Source organism: Malurus melanocephalus, unplaced genomic scaffold, assembly GCF_030028575.1.
Source record: "Malurus melanocephalus ecotype Western Australia unplaced genomic scaffold, MMel_1.1 scaffold_780, whole genome shotgun sequence".
NCBI lineage: Eukaryota > Metazoa > Chordata > Aves > Passeriformes > Maluridae > Malurus > Malurus melanocephalus.
Genome location: NW_026624012.1, coordinates 2,164 through 14,535, shown reverse-complemented (window position 1 = coordinate 14,535; position 12,372 = coordinate 2,164). Strand labels below are relative to the sequence as shown.

Here is a 12,372-nt window from a genome sequence, read left to right as displayed (position 1 = left end):
CCGCCACCGCCGCCACCGCCGCCGCCGCCCCCCGAGGAGGCTCCGGTGGTCCCGGAGGGCGAGGAAGAGCTGGAATGCCCGCTGTGCCTGGTGCGGCAGCCGGCGGAGAACGCGCCGCGGCTGCTGTCGTGCCCGCACCGGTCGTGCGGGGCCTGCCTGCGGCAGTACCTGCGCATCGAGATCACCGAGTCCCGCGTCAACATCTGCTGCCCCGAGTGCAGCGAGCGCCTCAACCCCGCCGACATCCGCCGCCTGCTCCGCGACTCYCCGCACCTCGTCGCCAAGTACGAGGAGTTCATGCTGCGCCGCTGCCTGGCCGCCGATCCCGACTGCCGCTGGTGCCCGGCTCCCGACTGCGGGTGAGTGCTGGGGACASGCGGGGTGGCGGTGGGGGACTGCCCTTTCCATCCTGGGACAGCCTGGGGAAGGGGGAACCCCTGTCCGCTCCATCGTGGGACAGCTTGGCAGAGGAAAAGCTGCGGTCTCCTTCGGGTGCTGCCCCACCTGTGTGTCCTGGGATGTCTCGGGGAAGGGACATCCCCGCCCTGGAGGGATGCTGGCGGTCCCCAACACGTGCTGGGACAGCTGGGTGAGGTGGGAACACTGTCCCAGTGGGATGCTGCCTGTCCCCAGCAGGTCCTGGGGATGGCATCCCAGCTGGGATGGCCCTGACACCCACTGTCCTGTCCGTCCCTGAYAGCACAAGGAGTCACTCTCAGAGAGGTGCTGCTGCTCATACACTTCTGGTCCTACTTTGTCCCATGAAGAACCCTCGCTGCAAGGGTTCTTTGCTTATCTGCAGCCTTTTCAGGACAACTGATAGACCTTGGGTACCAAAATTAATTCTATCTATCCCTATTATCTCTCTCAAGCACCACGATTTGACCTTGGGCATTGTGAAAACACAGATAAATYGTGTAGGAGTGATACGACTTGAAGGGGGTTTTAGCTGAGCCATCGTTTCCCTAATTTAACAGAAACCTTTTTTTTCTGTACAAATGGGAAGTTTGGAGTTTCCCAGCTGCGTGTTTCAGTGTCAGCCCCGGGGACAGCGCTGCAGCCTCCAGTAGTGGGGAAGAAGGAACCGTAACCAGTCACTTTTTCCCAGTGAGGACGTGTATWCATGGCAGAGGGGAGTGATGTTGACTCACTGTCCGTTGCCCAAGTGAGGAAACGTCTGTCTGTCCAGAAGCCAGCCCAGCCAAGCTTGATGACTGTGTAGTTATGAGTGTGTTGCTTTCATTTTCTCTTCCCTTTTCTTTTAAACGAACTCTGTTTGGTTTCTATTTTGGCCAGGAGCCAGACCTGCCTGGAAAAKGGCTTTGTCGGGGAACTTAAGAGAAGTGCTGTGAAGTTGAGCTACAGCTCAGCTTGGATGGCAATTCTGGGTAGCAAGAACATGAAAGGAAAGTTTGACCTAGTAGTCGGAATGGAAAAGGTGGTGGGAGGATTGTGAAGATTTAATCAGAGCCTTGTAATAGGCATYCTATGCAAATCGGTGAACCTGGCTCGGGTTACCCATTTCACGGCCTCTTGAGCATCCTGTGTGAAGGCTGGTTCCCTCAGAGGGTGAAGTTAACAGCAAACACCACCTTTGCTCCTTTCTGAATCCAAATCGAGCGCAAGATCTTGATATTTCGGGCAGCGCTTAGGGATCAGATCGGGGAGATAGAGCAGGCTGTGCTTCCAGGGAAGGAAAGCCTCTGCCGGTAACCAGCTAGAGCAAATCCAGTTCCTGCTCACCCAATCTCAGCTCCCTGACTGTTGTGATGTTATCTGTGCCCAGGAGAAGGTGTACAAACAGCGACGTCACCCAGGCAGGCTGCTTGGAAGGAGCCAGCTCCAGCACGGCCCGGAGGGCGTTGCCTCTGTGACAGCAACCCCAGCCTGAGCCTGATCCCTTCCTCTGGTAGATTTGGGGCCACACGCGGCTTTTTGAGCTAAATCCTCCTCCCTGGTTAGTCAATGAGCAGCATGAGGTGCTGGCATCCTCCTCGTAGCAAGGAGCGACCCCGGGGCTGTTGGAGATGTTGGAGATGGCTCTGGTGGACCAGCGCTGCCGCTGGTGTGTCTGTAGCTGCTCRAACAAAGGCTGTTGGAATCAGCCCTCCGGCAGGGAGAGGAATTAATCACCCTATTCATTCTTCCCGGCAGAGCTTGTGTGGCTGTGCTTATGTAAAATCAGGGTATGAATTATTTACAGCGGGCTTTCCCCGCTGTAGTAGTACCGGAGTACGGGATGGGGGCACGGCAGAGTGATGCTTGGCACTGAATGTCACCCACCGCTGTCACCCAAACCGGAACTCTCCAACAWCTTTTCAGTGTCAGAGAATCAAGGCATTGCTTTATTCTGGCCAGGATGTGCAATAGAAATTATTTCATCCRCAYATGCAGTGAAAATCCTTTCATCACACCTGGTTCTTTACCAGACTCTTCACGTTTTTATACACCAAAACCCCAAAAGAAATTCACGTTGGTTTGTCTAAAATTACACAGTGCTTAGTATTCGATTTCCTGTTGGTTATTGATCCCTTCGATGCTAATTCGGTCCCCATTCTTTGGTTCTCTTATCGATCTTTTCCCAGACCAGGTGTCTCYGGCCTCACCAGGGGGTGATGTCTGTTAATGTTTGTTTATCTCCTCTGTATCTTCTGGCTCCTCCCAATCTGTCGGTGTTCCGCTCATCAGACCTCACCCTGTCTTTTCAGAGAAACTTAAATTCCCCTCCCCCTAGACAAAGGCGACCAAACCCCTCTCAATTTACAAAAAAAAAAGTGAAAAGTTCTGTAATTTCCACCACCGCGGAGGTGTGCAGGGCTGGGGTRTGGCCTTGGGTGTCACCCCCGCCGAGGTGGTGGCATCAAAGGGCTGCAGGGCTGTGACATCCCCGACCCTGCAATATCCATCCTGTGCCTTCCTCGCATCCTGCAGCATTTCCTAAATGAAAGAGCCTGSCTGTGCTGCCCAGAATGAGGAGGAGGAGGACAACACAACACCAGTGCGTGTTACCATGGAAACCATGGTCAATTGATGCGCCATCAATCTCAAAACAAATCATTTTCTGTGTTTGCAGCTTTGTTTTTTTTTATTCCCCTTGCTACAATCAGGTGGTATTGCTGTCTAGTGTTCGTCACACTGCAGCCTCCCCAAAAGCTTGGGAGAATGACAGAACCTTTAAAGAAAACGGAGCTGTGTGGGCTGAGATCTGTGAATGGGCAGGAGGAGGGAYGGAGGAAACTCGTGGCCATCCGAGCAGGGGGCTGGAAGCAGAGCTGTGCGATTCCTGGGGTCTCAGGAAGACACTCTCTTTGTTTTGTGGGGAAAACTCAGGGAGGAGAACTCAGTTTCCCTATTTGTCTACTGAGATTGAGCTTGGAAATGGCAATTTGAGCCAGCAATGTGTCAGAGGTCAGTGGAACAGGAGAACCACTGTCCATCCACATCCTGCCACATTTATTCTTCAGCAATTCACTTCAAAACCCACTTTCTAGTTGACCTTGACGTGGAGATGTTTTTATTTTTCTCCCCCAATAGACAGTCCTGGAACTTCTTTCCCCACAGCTGTGGGCTCGTGCATGATATTTGTCATTTCAGCTCCAGCGATAAAATATAAATGCTGATGATTTTAATTTCTTCAGTGTTTAAAAAAACCCAACRTTTTGAGTGAGGAGTTAATTTAGARTGTGGSGTTGCTTAATATATTACACTGAGCTMTCCTAGCCTGCTGTTATGGTTTGAAATAGCAGTGTCACAACACAGCTGGGCAAATGAAGCTTTTCTTTTCTGTTTTGCCAAGGGTAGGCTGTAGGGTAGTGGCAGGACGAGGACATTTAATGGGATATTCCTAAGACAAAGTGCACAGGAATGAAGTTTGTCCCTTTCAACCCCCTGGGCCAACTGCATTGTGGAATTATCATATAGAAACACRGAGTGGTTTGGGTTGGAAAGGACKTTAYGTTCATATAGTYATGGGCTGGGACATTTTCTACCAGACCAGRTTATTCTAAACACTTCCAGGGATGGGATTTTCCTGCCTGTCCTCCTGCTGGATGCACAGGTAGGGCTGCAGTCGGCCCTCAGATGTTGTTTCTCGGGCGACGATGCCGTAGCCCGGCAGGATGAAGTCGCTCCAACTCCCACGGGATATGAATCATTGCGGTATGACACACTGAGCGGTTCTCACGCTGCTGCCTCCCAGAAGAAGAGGCAATACAACTCCAGCCTAAATATGAAACCCTAAACAGGAGTTATTCTCTTCTGACCRCTAACAAAAATACTGAGGGTGAGCAACAAAAATACCCTTTTGCCATCTGGGTGTCGCAGGATTGGGGAGACACTTGTGGAATTGCTCATGGCAGTGCCTGTCAGTCAGATTTCTGTAGCAGTGCTTGGTGATGCTGCTCGGACTTCTGTGTACACAGGACACTTCCTTCTGGGAGAGTCACACTGCTATCAAAGTGAGCTGGTTGTACCTGGCACAGTCAATTATTTTACTCCAATTTTGGCTCGTTCCCAAGGCAGGGCATTGTTCTTCATCATTCTTTGGCAAAAGAAGTTCTGTGGAGATCAGCAGGAGCTCCCTTCTTGACACAGCTACACGTGGAACCATTATTCCTCYTTTTTAGAATCACTCAGTTGATAGAAGTGTCCAGGACAACATCAGCTTTTCTACTGGACCACACAGCATCCACCCACAGTTCTGTGCTAAGGAAATGATGGGATGTGTGTGCCTGGAAAGAGCAGCCTGGAAGGAAACAGCAAAGAGTTAGCTGGGCACCCTGGGCCAGACAAACCTTGAGAGTTGGCAGTGAGAACTGCCAGCACTTACTGAGGAGGGAACTCAGGATCTCCAGCTGCCTGCATGAAAGGTCCCTGCCCCGAGTAACCCAATTAGCACCGCTTAATTTCAGGCTCTGCAGTTTGAGCTGCAGGCCTGGAGAGCAGCACAGGAATGTGTCTGTCGTGGAGGCTGCTGCACCAGTGATCAGGAACGGGGTGGGGGAGTGGGCTGGTGGCTGTGGGTGCTAGAGTTGGACAGCCCCAATGAARGAAAGGATCTCACTGGGTAACTCTGTTTTAATTCCCTGTATCTCCCTCCCACAGGTATGCGGTGATCGCCTACGGCTGTGCCAGCTGCCCCAAGCTGACCTGCGAGAGGGACGGCTGCCAGACCGAGTTCTGCTACCACTGCAAGCAGATATGGCACCCCAACCAAACGTGCGACATGGCCCGGCAGCAGCGGGCACAGACCCTGCGTGTACGGACCAAGCACACCTCGGGCCTCAGCTACGGGCAGGAGTCAGGGCCAGGTATGGGTTTGGCCATTTTTCATAAAATATCTCAAATTGGAAAACACTCGTTCGGCTCCAACTGCTTGCCCAGCACAGGGCAGCCCTTAGAGTCACAGCGTGATTTTTGGGTTGGTTGTTTGTGTTGAGAAAGAGGCACCTCTGTACAAACCTCGCTGCCCCACAAACCTCAGTCAGTGCCCTGAGTTTCCCCAGCAGTTGTGAAACTCAGAGTCATTTCCCCTCCTCCTGTGTGTTAGAACACATCTGCTCTCTTCCAACAGCACCAAACAGATCAGTAGGTGAAGATGTGCTTTGGGTCCTTTTGTGTCACGGCAGCTCCCCTCATCCGCCCCAGCTCTGCTTGTGGCTCTTTTGATCTTGGATGTTCTCACTTTTTTGCTGATCTAAACCCTGAACAAGCAGTCACTTTTTTACATTTCAACTTCAATTTTGCCTGGTGCAGTCGTGAAGAGCTGCATTCACAGACAGCTGAGTGTGCTGAGGGAGCTCTGTCTGCTCTGTGCACTCTTAGGTGTTGCTAATGCCAGGTACCAAAAAAATGCCAACCCACAGACTCCTACGCTGCCTGGTAGGAGCTGCTGTGGCTGCCGAGTTTGTGTTCCTTAAAAATAACTCTATTGACTCTGGAAGTGGGCAGTGAGGCCATTTTTTAAAGCCCTGCCCTCCCCCCAAACAAAGCACCCTGTTTTTCCTTCCGTGTGAGGAGTTGAAATGTTAATTCTGGAGCTGATGTGGGTGGTTCTGGGGCGGCCTAGTGATGTGCTGAGGTCCACCATGCCCCAATTTAGAGAACCCTAATAACTGCCAGCACAGATACTGCCCAAACCAGCAGAAAAACCCAATGTGTGACTTCTTCTATCCTGTTAAAGAGATCCCTGCCAGGAAAGGCGCTTAGCCACGGAAAGGGAGGTTTTTTGAGACGGTGGTTTCTCCCCACCCCGCTGTGCTGGATCCAGCCTGGTGATTAATAAGGTGTGAGCCGGGCTCTCACAGCTGGATTTCATCTCACTGAGCTTGGCAGGGGCTGGCAGAGCCCCGAATCACAGCACAGCCATTGCATAACCACCATCAGATGACTCCTGAGTTAARGAAGGGATGAAAACCCCTTATCCTGCTGTGCCCTTAGTGTACAGCTGCAGCTTTAGTCCCCTAAAGGCCGGGTTTGGGGTTTCTCCAGTGCCTGTTCTCCCAGTTGTTGTGTTGTTCTTGGCCTGTGAATCATCTCAGTGGAGCAATTGGGTAATGGCTCCTTGTGCTGGGCAGGTATGACTTGTTCCCCGTGTTTAAGCAGGAATTCTGGAATACGTCCCATTCAAGATTAGAAAAAGCTCTTGAAAGTGGCTCTTGTTCCCTGTCCCTGCAGTTGGGGGGGTCTGTCACATCAGTGTTATCTCCTCTGAGATAAAGACACTCTGTGGTTGGATGTGTTTTTTGTGTTTTTATTTATATATATATTTTTTTTTTTATTTGTTTTCTTTATTGTGGGTAGCCATTTGTGATAACAATGGGGATAAAGGACACGGATTTCTTAGTGCTTCAACAAAACCTTATTTTTGTTTATTTTTAAAAGTTGTGCCTTCTTATACTTTAATTTTTTCGGGTTAAACACTGATTGGTTGTTCTGTGGGGCTACCTGTTTACAAACTTTTTTTACCTGATTCCATTTCTGGTTGGGCAGTGCCGATGAGTTCTATTTATTTATTCACAGTTTGACACAATACAGAGTCCTGTCAATCACAGCAGGCTCTTTCTAAACTGCAACAATGAGCTGCAAAGGTGTTTTGCTGCAGAGAAACAAGGATTTTGATCCATAATGAGGTTCCCTTGGGTGAATCTTCAATCTCACAGCAGAGATCCCAACTGAACCCCGTGTTTCATCACAATTTGACACATGACACTGGGTCCTGTCATGACAGGACTCTTTCTAAATCATGGCAGGCTCTTTCTAAACTGCAACAATGAGCTGCAAATGTGTTCTGCTGCCCAGAGAACGAGGATTTCAGTCTGTAATGAAGTTCCCCTGGGTGATTCTTCACTCTCACAGCAAAGATTCTGACTGAACCCCGTGTTTTGTCACAATTTGACACACGACACAGGGTCCTCTCATGACAGGACTCTTTCTAAATCATGGCAGGCTCTTTCTAAACTGCAACAATGAGCTGCAAATGTGTTCTGCTGCCCAGAGAACGAGGATTTCAGTCTGTAATGAAGTTCCCCTGGGTGATTCTTCACTCTCACAGCAAAGATTCTGACTGAACCCCGTGTTTTGTCACAATTTGACACACGACACAGGGTCCTCTCATGACAGGCTCTTTCTAAACTGCAACAATGAGCTGCAGAGGTGTTCTGCTGCCCAGAAAACAAGAATTTCAGTCTGTAACAAGGTTCCCCTGGGTGATTCTTCACTCTGACAGAGACTGATCCCCGTGTTTCCTCCCCACAGCCGATGACATCAAGCCGTGCCCGCGCTGCAGCGCTTACATCATCAAGATGAACGACGGCAGCTGCAACCACATGACGTGCGCCGTGTGCGGCTGYGAGTTCTGCTGGCTCTGCATGAAGGAGATCTCGGATCTGCATTACCTCAGGTGAGCAGGGCAGCAGCACGTGCCTCTCTCAGGAGGAGAGAGAGGAGGAGTTCGCTGCCCGTGCTGGACTTTCACCCTCCTGTTTCAGCAATCAGCCGGTGAAGTTTTATTGTTTCTGTTCAGAGGCGAACTCTGTTCCCACTTTACATTCAGATGCTCTTCTCACACTGAAAAAAGCTTCTGATGCAATTGCTTTTCAGAGCTCTTGGTGTATTGGATATCAAACATGGACCCAGTAGTGTGATATTCACCTTTTGGGGGAGAAAAGATAGAAAACTTATTTGTGTTGTCTGCTTGCTTCCTGAGTTTTGGCTTTTATTCGTGTGCAAGTTGAATTTGGGGTTGTCAGGAACATCTAGGAATTGCTGGCATGTTAATATAATTGTTTTCTCCTTCCATGAAGCCCCTCTGGCTGTACATTCTGGGGAAAAAAGCCATGGAGTCGTAAAAAGAAGATTCTCTGGCAGCTGGGCACGTTGATCGGAGCTCCTGTCGGCATTTCCCTCATCGCTGGCATTGCCATTCCTGCCATGGTCATTGGCATCCCTGTCTATGTTGGGAGGAAGGTGAGTGAGGGGGGCAGAAGGGTTTGGGCTGATCTCTGTGCTGGAAATTTAGAGCTGATAGCAAGGGTGGGTCTTGCCACAGAACCAAAATTCAGTTTATTAAAACTTCTCTTATCTCCTGGGCTTTGTGTGGGCAGAGTGAAGGTGGTGGCTGATAGCCCTGGTAGGCTCAAGACCTCCYAAATGCATTTTGMWTTTTWTTTTGTGCCTCTGCCTTGAGCCAGGAGCACGCTTTTGAGCTCATCCTGTGATCTTGGGCTCTGAGGGACAGTGGGGAGAAATGACCCATCAGCACTGCACTTGTGGCTGCTTCTTTTCCTYAAACCTCCTACCAGGTCTGGTCTGTGAGGAGATCAGTGCTCAAAAYGAGGTTTTTCAGGGGTTCATGCAGCTGGCAAGGCTGTAAAATCACATTTTCATGTCCTCTGGGTGTCTGGGCTCACCTCACACTTTTTCTCCCATCAGATCCACAGCAGGTATGAGGGGAAGAAAACCTCCAAGCACAAGAGGAACTTGGCCATCACCGGTGGGGTCACCCTGTCTGTCATTGCCTCCCCAGTCATTGCTGCTGTCAGTGTTGGTAAGTGGGTCAGCCCTGTCCCTTCTGCTGGCCCAGTAGCCCCTGAGGGAAGCAGGTAGCCCAGCCCAGTGCCATGGTTGGGTGGCCAGAGGGCAGTTGGCAGAGTGGGGTTGGGTTTGTGGGTGGATTTGGGCACAATGCTGTGTCTCACACCCAGGCTGCACATCCTGAAGTGCTCAAGCTGTCCCAGAGCCAGCCCAGCAGCAGCTGCMTGTGCCACAGCCCCTCGTGGAGTCCGTGACACTCAGATCTGTCTTCTGCCATGGTTTGGTGACTCAGGGTTTGGGGGTTCAATGCTCTTGGGGTTCCCTCACTCAGCACAAAGGGCTCCTCCCCTCTGTCTGCAAAACTCTGAACCAAAACTCATAAGCTTTGGGACCTTTAAAAGCAGCAAAAACACAACTGAGAGAGTCCCTAAAAATCATTTCTGCCTGCCCAACACATCCTTAAGCTCCTGTTAACCCAGCTCATCCCCCTCTCCAGGAATTGGGGTCCCCATCATGCTGGCCTACGTCTACGGAGTTGTGCCAATCTCGCTGTGCCGGGGCGGCGGCTGCGGGGTCAGCACAGCCAATGGAAAGGGCGTGAAAATCGAGTTTGATGAAGATGATGGACCCATCACAGGTAATAATTGGAGGAGGGGAGGTGGTGAAGCAAAATGCTTTTAAAATTAAACGGTCGGGGGTTTTGATGTCTCCCAAATCCGAGACATCGCAGCCGAGCGCTCCCGCTGCCGATCCCACCCCGTGTGTGCTCTCCTCCCYGCAGTGGCCGATGCCTGGAGAGCCCTGAAGAACCCCAGCATTGGAGAGAGCAGCATTGAGGGGCTGACCAGCGTGCTGAGCACCAGTGGCAGCCCCACTGATGGGCTCAGCGTCATGCAGGGCAACTACAGCGAGACCGCCAGCTTCGCCGCCCTGTCCGGGGGCACCCTGAGYGGGGGAGTCCTCTCGGGGAGCAAGGGCAAGTACAGCAGGTAACTGGACCTGGGAAAAGCACAGAGGTTCYCAAGGCCTCTGGGGGTTGAGTGGGTTTATTTTGGGCAGCTTTGCAGGAGTGTGAGTGAAGCTGCCGTGGTCTAGGRGTTGTGTTGTGGTATTTTTATCTGTGTTGTGATGTTTTTAATCTTGGTTTGTTGAGAATAACSAGGTCTAGGAGATCATCCAGGATGATCTGGAGCCACCCAGGGTGGTGAGGCACTGGCACAGATTGCCCAGAGAGGTTTGGGGTCCCCATCCTTGGAGGTGTTCCAAGGCCAGCTTGTCTGGGGCTCTGAGCATCAAAGTGTCCCTGCCCATGGAAGGTTGGAACCAGATGATCTTTAAGGTCCTTTCCAACCCAAACCATTCCACGATTCTGTTCCTGGAGCCAGTGCCAGCCTGGTCCTTGTGAGGAGGACAAATCCCTACTGAGTTCCTTGAGACCACAGAGCTGACACTTTGGGTGAATTTGGAACAGCACAGAGCTCCTGCAYGTCCTGCCTAAAGCTGTTCCAGCCYTCTTCTYCCACCTGGAGGCTTTGATGCTTCCTGTTCTGCAGCAGCCTGCAGCAGGCACCCGTGGCTCTCSGAATCAGGAGCTTGCACCACAGTTTTCCTCCCAAGTCGTTGTGTGAGTCAGTTCTCTGGGTAATCAGAGCCACGTGTTGATCCGACAGCCGGGCTGTAATCACGGCTCGCTGCGAGATCCGTGCAAATCAGCTCTTCACAGGAATTGTGTGAGTCATGGGCGTAAACACCGCTTTACCTTCGTCATGGAAAACAGAATGGATTTGCCTTAAACGGAGCCAAAAATGAGACTGAGCGAGAGCAAGCGCTGGGGTTAAACTGCTGTCATGCTGAGCCGTGCCAGCTCGCAGGGATTCTTGATTTCCTGTGAGGAACATGACTGGTAGATGCTCCTCAGGGGTGTTTCTGAGGAATCCTTATCTCTCCTGCAGGCTGGAAGTGCAGGCAGATGTCCAGAAGGAGATTTTCCCCAAAGATTCGGTCAGTTTGGGGGCCATCAGTGACAACGCCAGCACTCGAGCCATGGCTGGTTCCATCATCAGCTCCTACAACCCCCAGGACAGGTAGGAGGACGGGCAATGCTGAGAAGAGCATTGGTGGTGGTGTCCTGGAAAAATCCACGCTCTGTGGATGGCTGTGTTTGCTCCAGGCTGCTCTCCTGTAACCAGCAAGAGGATCCATCCTTCTCCTGGAAAAGGAGGAGGGCTGGGGACAATTTGGGAGCAGCCTCYGTGYRTGGTGTGRAGGCTGGGGAGGGGGRATCTGCAGCCCAGCACCCTCAGGGGTTGTGCTGGTGTTTTGCCCTGTCCCCATCYCACTCCCTGRACTTCCCTGGAAGCTTCCTGAGGRMAATGGCCACCAAACCAGCTCCTGRGTCACCTTTTGGTGCTGTCACCACCYRCCCTGRCCCCTCTGCTCTGTCCTCTCCCTGCAGCTCCATGTGTGTGGTGTGGAGGCTGGGGAGGGGGGATCTGCAGCCCAGCACCCTCAGGGGCTGTGCTGGAGTTTTGAGGGATCTCTGGAGCTTTTCCAGCTCAGCCTGAGGATGAGCTTGGCTTTATTAGGAGGAGTCAAGGAGAGCTGCGAGTGCTGCTGTTCCCCAGGGCTCAGGGGGTGATGAGCAGCATCTTCCTCTCACTTGGGAGCTGTGACCCTCCCAGCACAGCCATGGGAAGTGCCCAGTTGATCCCAGTAGCTGCTCCCAGTAAGGTGAGGTGCTTGTCTCTGCAGGGAGTGCAATAACATGGAGATCCAGGTGGACATCGAAGCCAAACCCAGCCACTACCAACTGACCAGCGGCAGCAGCACAGAGGACTCCCTGCACGTCCACACCCAGATGGCAGAGAACGAGGAGGAGGAGGAGGAGGAAGAGGAAGAGGAGGAGGAGGATGAGGAAGGCGGCGGTGAGCAGGAGCAGACGTGCAGACACCAAAGCTGTGAGCAAAAGGACTGCATTGCCAGCCAAACATGGGACATCACCCTGGCCCAGCCCGAGAGCATCCGCAGCGACCTGGAGAGCTCGGACAGCCAGTCGGACGACGTGCCGGACATTACCTCGGACGAGTGCGAGTCCCCCCAGTGTCAGACTGCAGCAGGSTGCCCACAAACCCCCCGAAACAGAGGTGCCGAGAGCCCAAGTGCCCACCTGAGCCACTGTGCCCAAGCCGAGGGCTGCCGGCTGGACGAGATGGTCCAGCTGGAATGCATCGAGGCCAGAGTGTGACCTGCTGTCCTGGGGCTGTGGCCCTATTTGGCTTTTATTTGCCATCCTCCAGCCCCGTTTCACCTCGGGGGAGTCGCTGTTTCTTACGTGACAAA

At 52.2% G+C, this 12,372-nt stretch overlaps 1 protein-coding gene across 1 annotated transcript; it reads left to right on the top strand.

Moving 5' to 3' along the window:
• Positions 1 to 3: 3 nt before the first annotated feature.
• On the top strand, positions 4 to 12,372 carry RNF19B (ring finger protein 19B; the record flags this gene model as incomplete). Its single annotated transcript, XM_057385085.1, has 9 exons — positions 4 to 359; positions 5,104 to 5,309; positions 7,756 to 7,900; positions 8,304 to 8,466; positions 8,932 to 9,046; positions 9,530 to 9,670; positions 9,815 to 10,022; positions 10,986 to 11,117; positions 11,785 to 12,372. Coding segments are annotated over 9 exons (1,959 nt in total), but the record flags the coding sequence as incomplete, so codon positions are not given.